The sequence below is a fragment of the Ipomoea nil genome, unplaced genomic scaffold, assembly GCF_001879475.1.
Source record: "Ipomoea nil cultivar Tokyo-kokei standard unplaced genomic scaffold, Asagao_1.1 scaffold2280, whole genome shotgun sequence".
NCBI lineage: Eukaryota > Viridiplantae > Streptophyta > Magnoliopsida > Solanales > Convolvulaceae > Ipomoea > Ipomoea nil.
The window spans coordinates 721,688-740,163 of NW_017618708.1; the positions used below are offsets into that span (position 1 = coordinate 721,688).

At 35.6% G+C, this 18,476-nt stretch overlaps 1 protein-coding gene and 1 non-coding gene across 2 annotated transcripts; both read right to left on the reverse strand.

Annotated features, from left to right (window-relative positions):
* Positions 1-3,334: 3,334 nt before the first annotated feature.
* On the reverse strand, positions 3,335-13,566 carry LOC109150732. The gene is made up of 8 exons (XM_019298717.1): positions 13,442-13,566; positions 7,165-7,756; positions 6,574-6,942; positions 4,954-5,469; positions 4,503-4,759; positions 4,280-4,364; positions 3,738-4,192; positions 3,335-3,626 (listed from the first exon to the last, which is right to left on the reverse strand). Exons 1-8 carry the CDS (start codon positions 13,564-13,566, stop codon positions 3,335-3,337), a joined length of 2,691 nt encoding a protein of 896 aa, XP_019154262.1.
* A 4,514-nt stretch (positions 13,567-18,080) lies between these two features.
* On the reverse strand, positions 18,081-18,152 carry TRNAW-CCA. Its single transcript has one exon. It is a non-coding gene; the product is annotated as a tRNA-Trp (tRNA).
* Positions 18,153-18,476: the final 324 nt, after the last annotated feature.

The window sequence follows — 18,476 nt, forward strand, 5'->3', positions numbered from 1 at the left end:
GCTGTAATTAATAGCCATGTATTTCTTCAACTGACCATTAATGGCGTAGAAGACTTTGAATGGATATTTTCAAGAATATCATGATTTCAGGGTCAATGAGATGATTCCAAGGTATGCAAATATTAGGTAGTCAAAGATTCATGGCAGAAAATCTTCATTAATTAAAAACACGAGACATGGATGAATAGAAATACATAATTCAAGGACGATTATTGAACAAATAACAATGAAACTGTCATTTCTTTCCCTTTCCTTTCTTCGTGTTACTGGTTTCTCCCTTGGTGACCTTAGAAACTTTCTTTGATGTAGGGGCTTTTGAACGTAGTGGTCCACCGTCAAGATGCATTTCCTCATCAGATTCTCCTTCAATATACCCCACAAGTTCAGATTTGCAATCATAATGTCGATAGAAGTCCCTAAGATCTCTGTCCATAGTGAGATCGTTCTAGGATTCCAGTGTCAAGAAGCCTTTTCTAACCATCAGAGGGGGTTCCTCATTGGGATCAAAAGATCTGGCATTTCCATCAACATCTCTTTTGATGAATTCATCAAAATCGTCACTTTCCGAGTCGGATGAAATATCCAGAGGATTTATAGGATTATTTCCGGGATTATGATTGCCTTGTTCACCCTCTTCTGGATGAGCTCGGGTTCTTCTTGATACTTTCTTAGTGATTGAGACTTTGGGAGCCATTTGAGAAGGGAGGGATGCATTTGAGCAAAACCAATGTCCTCCTTTTATAGCAACTCAAGATGAGAATAAATGTTTTATCCAACGGTTAACCATTAGGAGAGCATGTGGTTCCTCTAGAGCCAACTAGCATTTAGATTTATGCATTTATTGTCATTTTTGAGACAATTGAGAGATAACGCTTTATGACATAATTCCATCTTTGACCCGAAAGTGATAGTCTAACATTAAAGATTCAAGGTCAAGAGAGCAATTAGTAACATCAATAAACGTAGATAATTTCATTCAAAGGAATCGTGCAGAGATACTACAAGCCATACAAATAAAAACAAACATAATTCAAAGAAAACGATAAGGCACGTGAAGCTCTAGACGAGTCAACTCATCAGTCACGTCAGACACATTTGTCTTGTTTGCATACTCGTCCAGTTCCTCTAGAGAGAGAGTGGGCGTAGTTGGGTTAGTTGGTGACTGAGAGTGAACTAGATTGACGTCTTCATAAGAATTTTCACTCTTTTGTGGAGCCTCAGTAACTGGGTACCAGCGAAAGGTTTTTAGATGAGAAGAGTGTTTGTTAGCGTTGATCAAAGCCATCTTCCTTTCGTTAGCCAGTTGTTTTGCCTGTGCTAGACATTTGTCTTTTGTGGCCAGAGATTCGTTGACAACTTTGTCCTGAATTTTCCTTTCTCTCGGGGTGGCCGAGTTTGGCATGGTGAACGTTACGTAGACCCTATCACCATCTTCCACTATCTTTGTTATTGTGGCACTCGTCAGTTTACCTGCTTCTCGAAGATGATGATCACGTCGAATAGCTCGAGCCTCAGCTTCGTCCATCTTTCCTTTACCCTTATCCATACCTACAAAATTTTCTTACTAAAGAACTGAATGTGTGAGTAAAGTTTATGAAGAGAGATTCCAATTTATAGGCACAAGTGTTGCGTGCGAATCTTGTTATAATATTTTGGATATTGATGCCTCATTTCGTGTTAAAGACGTTATCAGAAGATTCGTGAGAGACGAGAAATTGAAATGATTCATTTAAGAAACGAAATATATTTAAAGATAACAAAAGCACAGCTTATCATTATGGCCCAATGAGATTTTCAGGCCTTTTTCTTCTTGCTGCTAGCTGTGGATTTGAGAGGAGATGGCATTTTTGGAGGAGTGCTTGATGGTGAATAATCAAAACTATCACTCCGTTCCAACACGCTATCTTCCTTTGCATACCCTATGGTATTGCCGACGGAGTGAAACGATTCTCTTGATTCATTTTCCGTTGGATCTCATAGAATGTTTTGTATGTGCTGAGAGTATGCACGGAATTTGTTCAGATCCTCCTCATTCACTAGTGGGTCATGGAAGATTTCGGTTTCTTCCTTTCTTGTCTCGGTGATCGTTGTCTTTGTTTTACTTCCTGTACGCATATCTGCACACACAAAGACAAAAACTGGATTTCTTGTTAATTATGAGAATCTGATGATAACATGTACCTCTTTTTATAGAGACCTTGCGTGTGATAAAGATTCAAATCTTTTGGGTAGAGCATCGAGGAATGTTATGGGAATCTTTGCAGATTTGATTCTCAAGGCTTTATGTCATCTCAATCATTCCTATTTCATGCCTTAGAGTAGAGAACCTCGCCTCACTTAAGGGTTTCGTGAGTATGTCCGCAAGTTGATCATCAGTGTTGACATACTCAAGAGATATGTCCTTTCTTTCTACATGATCACGAATGAAATGATATTTGATATCGATATGCTTAGTTCGTGAATGTAAGACAGGATTATGTGTGATAGCAATTGCGCTCGTGTTATCGCACTTAATGCTCACTTCTCGTGCATTTATGCCATAATCTTTCAATTGATGTGTCATCCATAAAATTTGAGCACAACAGCTTCCAGCTGCTATGTATTCGGCTTCAGCCGTACTGGTAGCAATAGAATGTTGTTTTTTGCTAAACCATGGCACAAGTCTTCCCCCTAGAAACTGGCAAGTTCCTGAGATACTTTTTCTATCAATTCGGCATCCTGAAAAGTCGGCATCCGAATAGCCAACAAGATCAAAATATCCTTCTTTCGGGTACCAAAGTCTGACACTTTGCGTCCCTTTAAGATATCTTAAGATGTTTTTAGTTGCACTCAAGTGACTTTCTTTCGGTTTAGCTTGAAATCTTGCACATACACCAACAGCAAACGAAATGTCAGGTCTGCTTGTTGTTAGGTATAGAAGAGATCCAATTATACCACGAAAGTTTTTCTGGTCCACATCTTTTCCTTCGTTATCAATGTCCATTCTAAGGGATGTGCTCATAGGGATTTTGACAGATGTTTTTCCATCAATCCCAAATTTTTGGATTAAATCCTTGGTATATTTGGCTTGACTAATGAAAATTCCATCTGACCATTGCTTTACTTGCAATCCCAGAAAATAGTTTAGTTCTCCCATCATGCTCATTTCAAATTTACCTTTCATAAGGTTTGAGAACTTCTGACAAAAGTTAGGGTTCGTGCTCCCGAAGATGATGTCATCAACGTAGATTTGTACTAGAAGAATATGGTCATCATCTTTTATACGAAAGAGTGTCTTGTCTACAGCTCCTTTTGTGAAGCCACAATTGATAAGAAAGTGTGAGAGTGTATCATATCAAGCTCGTGGAGCTTGTTTTAATCCATAAAGAGCCTTTTTTAGATGATAGACTTTTTCATGTTCACTATTAACCGCGAAACCAGGCAGTTGCTCAACATATACTTCTTCATCAAGAAGCCCATTTAAGAATGCACTTTTGACATCCATTTGATAGACTTTGAAGTCTTTGTAAGCTGCAAAGGCTAGGAATATTCGTATGGCTTCAAGTCTAGCTACGGGGGCGAAGGTTTCATCAAAATCGATTCCTTCTTCTTGACAATACCCCTTAGCAAAAAGACGGGCTTTGTTCCTAACAATGAGCCCATCTTCACTCATTTTGTTTCTAAAAACCCATTTAGTTCCAATAACATTCTGATGTGTTGGTCTCGACACAAGTTCCCACACATCATTTCGTTCAAACTGATGAAGATCTTCTTGCATGGCTATTACCCAGTCAGGATCACTTAAGGCTTCTTCTATGGACTTGGGTTCTATTTGTGATAAGAAAAAAGCCATCATATTTTCGTGCAGAGAGGCTCTTGTTCGTACACCTTCTTGAACATTTCCAATCACTTGATCCGGAGGATGATCTCTTATCCATCTAAGATCGGGTTCAAGAATATTTTGCTGATTTTGTGCATCCATTTCAGGAATATAAGGAAACTGAACGTAGATCATAGGTTCGGATGGTGCTTGAACATCAGGAGTGTCTTGTTGTACGTTGACATTTTCTTGTGTTGTGGTTTCGGGCTCAGAGATCTTCAACTGATATTTCGTGTAGGAAGTTAATATATCTTCTTCATCATCTGAAACCTCTTCTTCATTGGATTGAGGGTTTTGATGTGGATTACTTGATGATTCAATACCAGCTGGATTCTTCTCAGATTGTTCATCGAATTTGACATGAATTGATTCCTCAATCACCATTGTTCTTTTGTTTAGAACTCTAAATGCCTTACTTACTGAGGAATAACCCATGAATAAACCTTCGTCTGCTCTTTCATCAAAAGCTCTCAAATGATTCTTTCCATTGTTGTGTATGAAGCACCTACAACCAAAAACATGAAAATAACCAATACTCGGTACTTTACCTTTCCATAGTTCATAAGGTGTTCTGTTGTAGAATTTGTTGATCAGGGATCTGTTTTGTGTGTAACATGCTGTGTTTATGGCTTCAGCCCAAAACCGCTTTGGCAATCCTGAGTAAGCTATCATTGTTCGTGCTGCTTCTTTCAGGGTTCTGTTTCTCCTTTCAGCTACTCCATTTTGTTGAGGAGTTCGTGCTGTCGAGAGTTGGTGAAAGATTCCGTTTTGAGCACAGAATTCTTTGATGACCTTGTTGACGAATTCAGTTCCTTGATCAGATCTTATCCGAATGATTTTAACTTCCTTTTCTGTCTGAAGTTGTTTCAATAGGTTGGGGAGAACAACTTCTGTTTTGTTCTTTTTATTCAAGAAAAGCACCAAGTATATCTCGTGTAATCATCTACTATGACGAGAGTATACTTTCTTCCACTTAAACTAGCTGGATCAATTGGTCCAATGAGATCCATATGTAGAAGGCTTAGAGAACGAGAGTTTCCGTCCACATCTTTAGACTTGAAAGATGACTTGATTTGTTTCCCTTTTTGACATGCCTCACATATTTTGTCTTTTGTGTATGATGTTTCGGGTAATCCTCTCACGATATTTGTTTTGGCGAGTTTGTTGATTGTCTTCAGATTCAGATGACTCAGTTTGTTGTGCCATTCTTGATTAAGATCTACATTACTTTTGGCCACAAAACAAACATTAGCGTTAGTAGAGTTCCAAGAGATTACGTACATGTTTTTCTTTCGTTGACCAGTTAATGCGATTTTGCCATCCTTCGTGTTCACGATTTTACACTTATTTTTGGAAAATTCGACTTTGTAGCCTTTGTCGCAAAATTGGCTTGTGCTTAGGAGATTGAACTTTAGTCCATCAACATATGATACATCTTGTATGGTTATTCCCTGTTTGATGATGTCTCCTTTTCCGCGAGTCTTGCCATTGTTTTCTCCTCCAAAGATGACTTTAGGTCCATCGACTTCCTTGAAATTGCTCAACATTGTTTTATCACCAGTCATATGTCTTGAGCACCCACTATCGACATACCATATGACTTGTTTGTCCTGCAAGAAAGATTATGTGTTTTTAGGTACCCCTTGAGTTTACCAGGACTATGTGGTCTAATGGTACCTGGTTGGACTTCTATTTGGAAGGTTGTGAGTTCAAGCCTCAGTGGAGTCGTTATTGGTTCTTTGTTTTTTAGTAGGTTGAGAAAGTATATGAACAGATACTACAATGTAATAGAGCCAGTAGCATTCAAAAAAAAAAAAAAAAAAAAAAAAAAAAAAAAAAAAAAGGTACCCCTTGAGTTTACCCCTTGAGTTTCGGGTCCTTGCGGGTTAGATGTCAGCTTTGGAATCCACATGAGCCTAGAGTTTCCTCGACTCATCATCGGTCCTCTATACCCATTAGATGTGCGGTAATCATAATGGATACTGGCAAATGTTTTTGCATTATATCTCTCGTGAAAATATTCTTCAGGAGGATTTTCATAATACTTGGAATAATTGTTTTGTCTACGCAGATGAATTATTTTAAATTCAGCTCTTGATAGAGGTTCTGGGGGTAATCAAACCAATCTTCCTCTGATGGCCCAGTCCATCCATTGCCATAACCTGATCCTTTGAAAGATCTTTCATTTTGTCTGATTCGTCCATTTCTCGGGATTCCTTGAACAGGATTCTTTTGTGTTGGCTTTGGACAATATTGCCTCTGATTAACATTCGGCCTTTTCCTTGATTGAATATTCTTATTAGGCTGACATTTCTTATGGTTTAGATTTTGTCTATTGCCATTTGGTCCATTGCTTTTGACATATTTTTGTCTAGGATTACCTTTGAAAGATCTTTCATTTCTAGGATCCACAATTCGTTGTACAGCCTTTCCTTTCGGTTGGCTTGTTGATTGTGGTGTGGCAATATTGTTAACTTCCGCCATAGGCTCAGACACCTGGGTTGGACCTTGAACAAATGCATCTTGAAAACCTTCGTGAGAATAGTCATTCGTGGATTTGTTCAAGCCGACTTGTGAAGAGGAGCTGGGGTTAAAACCAATTCCCGTTCTTTCCCCAGGCAGTCTAGATTCATTCACCATTCGGTCCATTAGATTGAACGAATTGTTGAATTTATTCAAGACTTCAAGCAATTCTTGCTCTCTCTTTCTCTTACTGTGCACTGCTCTTTCAAGGCGAGAACATTTTCCTCAAGTTGCTTCTTAGCAATGGTTAGCTTTACGTTCTCAATTCGAACTTGCCTTAACGCATTGTAGCTAATCATAAGCTGAGAGTTCTCCTCCTTTTGTAGTTTTCTCCAGCTTCTTTGGATGAGTTCTTGGTAGCATTGTTGTCTTGGTGCTTGCTCACAATTGGATGAGGACAGTTTGCCTTGAAATATCCTAGCTTCCGGCAGTTGTAGCACAGTAATTGTGAGTCTGAAGCTTCTGGCTTTGAGGTTTGAGGTGAACTCTCGTGCTGCCTTCGGTATCCCTAGCATTGAGAGTCTTGGAAGTTGTTTTTCCTCATAAACCTCTTCATCTTCCTAACAAATAAGGCAAATTGTTCGTCAGATAAAAATTCACAAGAGTTGGATTTTGACCTGTTAGATGCTGACGCTTGCTAGTTGGCCACGAGGGCTATGTTTCTTGTTTCAGGTTCTTCAGCATCCTTTGGTTCGTGCTCAAACTCGTAGGCCTTAAGATTCACTGAAGATTTTGGTTGTGCTTATAGTCTTCATGTCTCGGTTATCTCTCATAGCAATAACTTTTATCTCCCAAGACTTTGGCAGACCGCGAAGTATCTTCAGATTCTTTTCTTTCTCTGTCAGTTCCTTCCCGAGATCTGACAGATCTCCCATGAGTCTGGTGAACCTCAGTTCCATGTCCATGATCGTTTCACTTGGCAACATTTTGAAGTATTCAAACTTCTTCATAGCCACAGTCAGTTTGTTGTCCTTTTCCTGTTCATCCCCTTCTCCCAGATTCATCATAACGTTCCATATTTTCATGGCATTCTTGCATTTTCGAACTCTGGGGAACAAAGACTCGTCAAGGGAGTTGTAGAGGATGTTTCGTGCTATATTGTCCAGGTTTGCCCTTGTCCTATCTTCCGAGGTATATTGATCTTTTGGCTTCGGTATAATCTGCTCAGCACCGGCTCCTTGAGCTGCGGCTTGTGTGTTCGCCATCATGACTGTGATTGGTCCAGTCGTTATGACGTCCCACATCTCGTCATGTATGGAGCAGAGGAGGGCCTGCATTCTGATCTTCCAGTCATCAAATTTAGAGAGGCTAAAAGCAAGCTGTTTAGAGCGATTAGCATGATCCTTTTCAATTTTGCAAAAAATTTGTGCAAAGCTGAAAATATTCAAATTTTCAGAGATTTGATAAGGGATCTACCATGCAGTACATGCAAATCCTTTACCGTTCAAGGTATTTGGCTCTGATACCCCTTGTTGGTCCCGGTAGAGTTATAGCGAGAGTCTAGAGGGGGGAGGGTGAATAGACTCTTTTCGTGTTTTGCCGAAAAACAACCTTTCAGTGTTTTGGCGTAGCGGAAATGTTAAGTTCGTTTACTAGCTTTGCACGAGTTGTCGTTATTAGGGAACTTTCGTGAGAGATGATATGATGCAGGAAATAAATAAAGTAAATGAGAAGATAAGGAGACGAGAGTTTTTATAGTGGTTCGGCAAACTTTGCCTACTCCACTCTTCTTCCACAACTTATGGAAGGATTGCACTATCACTCATTAGTACAATTACACAAAGACTTCCTTGATCACTAAGCCGGACAGCCTTCGTAGGTTTTTCAACTCCTCGAGTTTACTCCGCCTCTATCAACGTCTTCTTCAGAGTTGAGGTTGGTAGAAAATAATTTCTGATTTCTCCAACGTGATGAACTCTTGACTGATGAGAATGATTGCTTCGTACAAGTTGCAAGACTTCATTAAGGTGTAAGATGAGTATCAATGAACTTCTTCATCCTTGCACCTTAACACTGGTTCACAAAAGCTTAAGAGAGCTGAGAGCGTTTAAGAGCTTTTGCTTATAGATAGCTCGAGTGATAAGAACCAACACCTTCTTAGTTGGTGAAGGTGAGTTTATATAGGTGAGGAAAAATTCATCCGTTGGAGGGAGATGAATTTTTAAACCTATTGTCCAGTGGGTAAGGACCGGGGAGCTTCCCGCATTAAATGCTCCATTAATGAGGTTGTACCTTGTAGCCGTTGATGGCATGGAGAGCCTTAGGGTTTTGTCCTTTAGCTTCAGGAAATAGTACATCTTCATTTAATATTCCTTGGTATGCGTGTCCCACAAGTTGAGGTCCTTTTGTTCCTAGGATGTTGTCAAGTCAGACAGTGGAGACATTCTTCTAGCTATTGATGAGAAGGAATGTCTTGAAGGATTGTCATCAATAAGACTGTCCTTTCGTGCTAAGTGACAACTCCTGGTAGACTCTCGTTGCAGTTGCTTCATGCTTCGTGTCTTCTTTCGTCTTGATAACCCTAACAACTAAGCATAACTCGTCTTCGTGTGTTTGACTAGCTTAACACGAATTACATGTAAGTTATGGCAACTTTCGTCTAGGACGAAAGCGGCGATTAAAAGTAATAATGGTTAGGGGTCTACTTTCTAGGTTACATTGGTATTATCAAAATCCTAATACAAGTGTTCCTAATATTAATTTTTCCATTACCCCAACTTATAGAATATTTAGGCAAACTATTCACCTTTACACTCTTTAATCTCTCATCATACCAAAACAATGCATCACAATATTGACACTTAAAAGTCGGATCCCCATTGTCTAAATACACGCCTACAAAAAAATATGTTCACAAAAAATGTACATATATAAATACATGAACTTTTTAAGAACTTTAAGCTACCAAAGGTATACAATAGCTTTAACAATTTCTATCCAATTGATGGTCCTACAATAGCTTTTCGCTGATTTTGGATAGGTTGTCTATATACAATTGATGGTCCTATTGTTAGTTGAATCTATTACTATAAGAATAAAATAAAGCACTATATTATAACGTAGAATTAGGAAAAAAAAAATGCAAAAAATACCTGCATCAGTTAAATTTGTTTTCCTTCGGCTTGAACCACAAGCAATATTCAATACGATTTTAGAATTATCAGCAATGTCGACTGTATGATTACGCACCAAACAAATCAAGTCACAATATAAATTTACCTAACATTTAATATAACATTTTTAAAGAAAAAAATAAATTACCCACTTCGGTGCTAGTACTATCAATATGCCTATTCAAACATTCAACATTAGAAGATATCGTAGTATTGATTTGATTGCCTACATTAAAGAAAATACATTTTAAAAAATTTAAAAACACAACATTTAATTTAAAATGTGATAAAATTAGTGTAGAACTTACAATTTGTTAATACAATCAAAGTCGTATGAAGAGAATTTTGAAACACCCCCACAAAGCATGATTTCTGTGCCTGAATCCCAAACCGATTGATCCTTCGCGTTCTGAGCTGCTCAGGAGTTACACTATCCACATTCTCTAACAAAAATTCAAGATGAAATTGTTAACAATTTATTGATTCCCAAAATGGAAAATTTAAAAATATTTTCAAATTCATTATATGAAATAGACAAAATCCTTACTTGTAACATTATTTAACGTAATATTTAATTGGACAAAAAGGGAAAAAGTGTCAAAATGCTTTAAAATATATTATTATGATAAAGTCAATGCAAATTTTGAGATGAACAATTTATAAATACAAATATATTGAAGACAACTCATTAAAAAAATCACCTATTTAATAAATATATTAACAAAAAAATAAAAAGAATTCACACATTAGAACATAAGAATAACAAAAAAAAAAAAGTAATATTAATATCAATAATGATAAAAATAATTAGAATATTTCCATTAACAATATCAATATTATGAATAATAATATTAATAATTAATAATTAATAATGAATAATAATAATAATGCAATACTATTAATCATAACAACAAATTCAATAATAAGAAGTCTAATAATAATAATAATAATAATAATAATAATAATAATAATAATCCTATATATAATAAAGCTATATGGTCTTGTGAAAATTGAATGTTGCATTTAATTTTCACAAGACCATATGACTTTAAGATGTGAAAGTCTTGTGAAAATTAAATGGGCTTTAAGATGTAAAATTACTTTAAGATGTGAAAATTAAATGCAACATTTAATTTTCACATCTTAAAGCCATATGACTTTAAGAAGCATGCATGCAACCCCAAAGTCTATAAGTTTGAAATTAATATATAGCATAGCTATGTGGCTTAATATTTAAGATTGTTGATGTGCATATTGAGGACTACGGAGACAAAGATGCGTTATTCGTGGATTCATCGGATACTATCCAACAATACTCTCCAACTTAATTGACGTGAAGTAGGCTTAGTAACATTAAGATTATATTCTCGAATTATTAGTTTTCATCTTTTATTGATTACACACTTAATTCGATAGTATTTGGAAGAAAAAAAATCAATGTTCTAACTAAGATTGTGATTTTGGTCTTTAAAGGTCAATTGTATGTTGCTACATCTAGAGTTAGAAATCTCAAAGGTCTAAAAAGTTTTGATCCGTGGTGACTCTAAAATTGTAATTCAATTACTATTGTAGTTTACTAAGTTCTTACAAATTTATAATATTAAATACTATGTACTAAATTTTTAATATAGTTTAAGATTTGTAGTAATCACCCACATTAAATATTATTTTAATTGTAAATATATTTATGTTCATAATTTTATCATAGGAATTCACACATAATAATTATTAAATAACAAAAATTTTATATATGAATAAACCTCAAATAGTGTATATTTTTATAACACATTTTCCGTGCACGGGACAAATACTAGTAATAATAATAGCAACAACAATGGGCCGAAACCCAACTAAACTACCCAACCCAAAACTTACCCAAACCCACATATCTAACCCTTCTTACCCAACCCAAAACATAACCCCAGAATTCCCTCTCTCTACGTCCCTCTGCCTCTCTCTATCTCCTCCATCGCGATTCACCGTCTCCTCCGCGACACCAGTACCATTCGCTATTCACGAACCCTAAATGATTCACGAAATAGAAGCCAACTACCTCTATTCTCTTCAATCCTTCAAGCTTCATCCTCTAAACCATGAAAACCCCTCATCCTAGATGAAATACTCCAAAAATCGAAACCATAAATCCGAAGAACTTCAAGCAAATCGTCTACTTTTGAAGCTTAAACTGGATCGGATCTTTCAGGAAACAATTTCCCCACATGCAGTAAGTTTTAATTTCTATTTGCTCTAAAATCTATTGATTTATTTATATACTCCTGACACCCTAATTTCTATGTATGCAGATGTACGTAGCTAAGCCCAGAAAGGAACAAATATACATTAATCAACAGTATCGAAGCCTAAAAATTCCAAAAAAAATTATATGCAGAGAATATCTACGAAAAAGATAAGTTTATTTTAATTTTTTTATACTTCTCATATATATTTTTTCTTCTGTTTTATAAATTATTGTTACAAAAATCTTTGACTAAGTGTTGATTCATTTCTTATATATTAATGATATGAACCCTACCTGATTTATTGTAGATAAACGAAACCAAGCTTGAGAAGAAAAAATTATGCGAGTGAAGAAAACCAAGTTGGCAGTACTCTTGGAAAACAGAACAAAACTACACATCATCAACAGATAAGTCTAATTTGCATATAGTACAATTCTTGGACTATTTTTTTCCTTTAGCAATATAATTATTAATTCCTTTACTGGTTTAGGCATTAATTGATGTGATTTTGAGTATTTATATGAAACTTGTATTTATAAACTATAGTGTAATATCAAATGCTTTCATACCTTTGTTTGAAATCCCATACTTTCTCTTGCAACCAATCGTAGTAGATTTTTCTAACTTTCTCATGTTTGTTTAAGTTGATGCTTTCCATGAACAGTTACAGAGAACCTGCAGTTTGAAAGTATCTTCCAAGTGTTGGATCTTTATTTATAGTGGCAATAGCATTTGATTACCCTAGCACAACATAGATGAATACTTGTAAATGATTACTATTTTATAGCCTTTTGTTAGATTTGAATTTCATTTTTATTGGGAATGTAACAGTGTACTTATAGTTGATTTTATTTTCCCAATATTGTTTAATTGGTTATTAGTTTATAAGATCAAATTTTGGCTTGATCTTCATACATGGTTTTCTGCATTTATCATTTTTAAATGAGTTTACAGATTAGTAATATCACATTTTTAAATGAGTTTACAAATTGAGTATCAAACTCATGACATCTGCCATACATTATACCTTTGTTCATCTATAAACTCATTGATTTTTATTAATACAAAGTGCAGTCGTATCTGATTTGGATTTATCCATAATGGTTAATTAGTTGTTAGTTTTTAATTTCAAAATTTTACTTCATTGATAACATTGATCAAAGCATTTTTTTTTTTTTTTGTATTAGGCAAATGAGCCTAAAAATTATATAATCCAAGTAGTGAAATTTGCATTAGATACTGGCACTTTGATTTCCACAAATAAAAGTGCCTTAATCTAATGCAAATTTCCAAGGTTTTATATAATCCTAGTTGTCAGACTATTAGGCTTCAACTTTAAATCCCTAACTAAATCCTTGCATACTATCATTCTAACCTAGTACTATTCTTTCACCCTAAAATATGTTTTTTTTTTTCTTTTTACTTATAGCTTAAAACTATTTTTTACATAAATTATTGACTTTGAATGTATAACACATGTACTAAGTTTGGTTAAATAAATAGGATTAAAGGTTCCACAGATACTTTGAATACAAAACTGCGTTAGAAATTCATCACTCCAGCTTAGATTTGTAACTCATGGTTATTAGTGTACTAAAAAACTAACACTGAAGTATTAAGTCTATTAGAGTAGTGAGGCTGATTGACTTCATCCATTAGAGACCTCTTCAGTGTGCTAAATAGAATAGAAACCGCAATCGCATTACATTTTTTCCAACTTAATCACCGAAGTCTTAAGTCTCTTAGAGTCATCATTGAATTCATCCATTAGAGACCTCTTAAGTGTGCTTGCAACATTTCCAGAAGAACCCCCTTCATCAAATCCAACCATTTCAAAATAACCAAAGTCATCCAGGCCAAATGAATCTTGAAAAAAATTTGAATAATACACATAGTGTTATTCAATTTTATAAAGAAGAAAACAGTCTAAATAGGAAAATAGTTAATCCTCATGAGTTTGTTCTATTGCATCTAAATCACAGTCTATAATCCCACAGTGTTTTGAAACAATGTCAGCTTGTCTACAGAACCCTAACACCCCAAATGCAGAGCTCGGACTGTCCACTTGATCATTCTTCATAGAAATCCTAAATAGTATAGGCATCCCACAAATAGACTGCAACTCAGGTGGGATCCAACCTTTTGCATTCTGAAAAAAAAAAAAACATAATTTTTTTTAGGAAATAAACATAGGAACATCTATAGCATTACCAATCCCAAATTAGAGTAGAAAAACCATTCTCACCTCAGCATACTTCTCTCTTAGGGATGAAGCTAAAACACCAACCAAATCATAACATTCCTTATCCCAAATGAGCATATGAGCTTCACATGTACTGTCCGTTACACGATCAACCACCTTATACTTGACAGCCCCCTCATGCCAGCTACGGTCACACTTAGAGAAGTACATCATACCTTCTCTTGGAGTTAGGTTTCTCCCACAGTTAGTTCCCTTACAGGACATGTAATACCAACCATCTGAACTGTCAACATCCATAATCCTAACAGCCACCCAAAACTCACATAGCTGTGTAATAGCAAAAAAGAAGTTAGTAAGCCAATCTGGAAATTAAAAAAAAAAAACTAAAAAATAAAAACAAGAGAAAAAATAATTTATTACCTCCTTCTTGTTGTAAATCTCACTTAGAGAAGTTACGACAATATCATCACTCAGAGTGTTACGATTTGGCCTAAATCCAAGTAGTCTAGAGCTTGAGTCCAACTTTCTTAAAGGAGTTCTGTCAGATGACAGACTAGAATAGAAGGAATAAAAGTAAACAGATTCAATGAAGAACTGAGGAATTTAAAAATAGAAACAGAATGTAGGATTTATACCTTAAACTTTTCTTAAACTCCTCAAAATCTGGCATTTTCTGATTGATCCAAATTTTTGTTGCATTAATTGAAGTTGATATGTGCACATCTCCATCTAGAAATAAAGAATATGCAATTTCAGGATAATGCCACTAAAAGATAAAAGAATAAATTAATAAAACTTGAAGCAATGGAGTAGAAGAATAAGAGAACACATACTATCAAAGATCTTTGCCCTACAGAACTGTAGCAAAACAATCACTGGTTCTTCAGTGACTGTTGAGCTATATATAGGCAGCAAACTATTCACATGATCCCCCCAAAGAGTACATTGAATCTGATCTTGACTAAAAGAAATAAAAGAAAAGTTTATTTTAAAAAGAATAGTTTACTGAAGTTATTCCATTTAAAACTTAAAAAAAACATAAATGTAATATAAACATGTACACTCACTTGATATCTTTCAGAACAAAATCAATAAGCCTAACTCTCTGTCCTGCTACAACCGTCTCCACTGGAGAATAGATTTCAGTGACCCTTCCAATCACATCTAGAAAAAACAAATAGAAATAGTTACGTATTAAATAAGGATAGTTTTAAAAGTAAAAGAGGCTGTATTTAAGGATAAGAATATACCTATGAGCATCTTCTCATCAATATCTTCCTTCCTTGTTAGGAAAACTGACTTTCTTGTACTCCTTAAACATAGTATCATGCTTAAATTTAAGCATGTAACGATGATTACTTATCTTGAAATTCAAGTAGTTAGTAATGCAAAGGAAGTTCTTTATCCCATAAACACAACCTTCCTTGAATTTGGTCCATTTTTGCACTTGATCCTTAGGTATAGTACAATGAACAAACACACCCTAGATGAACACATTAAAAGGTATTAAACTTGAACGTAGTGAACATAAGTAAATATAAAGAAATTTTATGTTAATAAAATCGAAAATGCTACACCTCTACATCATGGAAAACACATTCCAGACTGCTAATCCCCTTGTTTTCTCTGTTTTCATAAACAGCATATGTTCACACCAACCTAACTCGAGTGGCCTTCCTATTGCATAGTGGAGTGAGCTGAGAAGCAAGAACAAACTGACCAGCCATCAAAGAAGAAGAGCTTGTGATTCGAATAGACTAATATTGAGAGGTTGTAATGTGCAATTGCTTGTATAAACAGGTGTATTTATACTGAAAGCCATCACTTATGTTGTGTAAGTAATCATCACAGCTGAGTGAAAAAGAAGAAGAGTTGATAGTTCCAAGACATGGTAGCCGGCTGAGGGAGATAACGCAGAGTCGCAGCAGTAGTATACTTATAGAAAGAGAAAAATTAGAAGATTAGAGGATTAGCTTAGTAGATAAAACCTAGATTTGTAATTCAAATATAACACGTTTACTCTTTGACATGAATCGGGAAACGAAACCCATCCCCAAAACCAATCAAATGAATTATTATCATATAAAATAGGATTCCAAAACCAACAAAAACACTCATGCCCACTAAAATAGCTATCGAAAACCAACCAAAACACTCATTTGACTACATGCAAGGATATAAGGTAAAAAAGAAAAGGTAAAAATATATGCAAAATCTTTAGTTGTTGGGCGAGAGAATGAGAGCCAAAATCTCCTGGCTACCATTTGATTCGTGTGTGTCTAGCCTAGTGGTGATTCGTGTGTGTCTAGCCTAGTGGTGATTCGTGTGTGTCTAGCCTAGTGGTGATTCGTGTGTGTCTAGCCTAGTGGTGATTCGTGTGTGTCTAGCCTAGTGGTGATTCGTGTGTGTCTAGCCTAGTGGTGATTCGTGTGTGTCTAGCCTAGTGGTGAATCGTGTGTGCCTAGCCTAGTGGTGAATCGTGTGTGCCTAGCCTAGTGGTGATTCGTGTGTGTCTAGCCTAGTGGAAACCAACCCACAACCACAAGGTTAAGAGCCTTGCGCTCTACCAACTGAGCCAAACGGGCTAGTTTAAATGTTATTTTGTAATAGTGTAATAATATTCTAAATTCTGACGTTATGGTGAGGAAATATGAAAACACCCACCATGGGACTTGAACCCACGACCACAAAGTTAAGAGCCTTGCGTTCTACCAACTGAGCCAAATGGACTTGTTTAAATGTTATTTTGTAATAGTGTAATAATATTCTAAATTCTGACGTTATGGTGAGGAAAAAGATAATTCATGATGGATAGGGGAATTGAACACACAACCTTCTAATCTAGAGTTAAACACACTACCATTGCGCCACGGATCCACTGTGAGGTGTTAATTTTAGTGGTAAGGTTTGTGTGAAAGTTTATTTTCACATCAAATATCGTTTTTAAAGAGTGGGCCAAAAGAAATGTCAAATAGAAAGCAAGTGAAGCATGGACAAGTTAATTAAACAGAAGCAGTTCTCACAAATTAACATAGGGATATAATGGAAACAATCCAAGTAGCATGTAATGAAACGATAGAAAAGACTATGCTAACTCTTCTATAAATGCTATGTGATGTTTAACTCGTGCTCATTGAAAGATTTAGCAACAATCACGGAAGAGGTAACAAAGGTCTCAATGATATTCTCAGTCATTGGACTACCCATTAGCAAAGACTCATATTCTTATGGCAATTCAATTTTAATTGGAACAATTTATCAAACAAATAACCTACAAATTAAAGTGAATCTTCTTCCAATCACATTTATTCAAAGTGAGATTGAAATTGTAAGTAGTGTATCTAATTGCATGTGTGTCCCATTTTTATAGCTACACACATTATAATTCCAAAGTTTCTCAAGCATAATTGAACCCTAAATGATACAAGAGATCAAAGTATAGCATACTTGCAACAAATTTAACCATTGAGTTAATACTATTTGAGGTCATCCGAGTATAGTGGTTTTGTCACGTTTATTCTTAAACTTTCAAATCGACCATCGGTGGTCCTTCGACTTTCAAATTTAACCATTCGTGGACCAAGTTAACCACCCATGTTCCTTCAAGTTTTTAAATTTAATTTAACCAGTCATGATGCTCTTGAAAGGACCATGGTTGGTTAAAATTTAATAGTTGAAGGACCACGAGTGGTTAACTTGGACCACGAGTGGTTAACTTGGACCACGAATACTTAAATTTGAAAGTCGAAGAATCACATTTTGTCAATTTGAAAGTTTAGGACTAATTAAACGTGGCAAAACCACTATACTCGAGGACCTCAGATGGTATTAACTCTTAAAACATTTTTTAATTATATATAATGCTAATATTGATTTGGTGTGTGTGTCTCCCTCGCAGTGTTGCACGTATTCTAATTTTGTATATTGGAGTGTAAATAATGTAATATAGATAAATGGTAGCCTAGTCGGAATATGAAAAGCCCATCATGGGTTTCAAACCCACAACCACAAGGTTAAGAGCCTTACGCTCTACCAATTGAGCTAAACAAGCTTGTTAAAATGTCATTTTGTAATAGTATAATAATATTCTAAATTCCGACGTTATGGTGAGGAAAAAGTTAATCCGTGATGGATAGGGAAATTAAACCCAACGTGAATCAAACACGCAACCTTCTGATCTGGAGTCAAACGCGCTACCATTGCGCCACAAATCCGCTGTGAGGTGTGATAGGAATATTTTTGTAATAAAGTTTTGATGAGCCAAATGTACTTTAGATCCCCTTAGAATTTAGGTCTTTAGTATAAGCATCATAATCCAGAATATCGAGTCAAAGGAAAATCTACTACATGAAGAACAAAATTAATTTGAACAATTAATTTTGGTCCTACAAGTATTCATTCGGGAAAGAAGCATAAAGGAATGACGTTGCAACAACTGATTAGATGAGCCTAACGGCAAAATGGTAGAAGGCCTTACTCACAATGATCACACCCGAGATTGATTCCCCTCAAAGACTTATAGTTTTACAAGTCAAGAA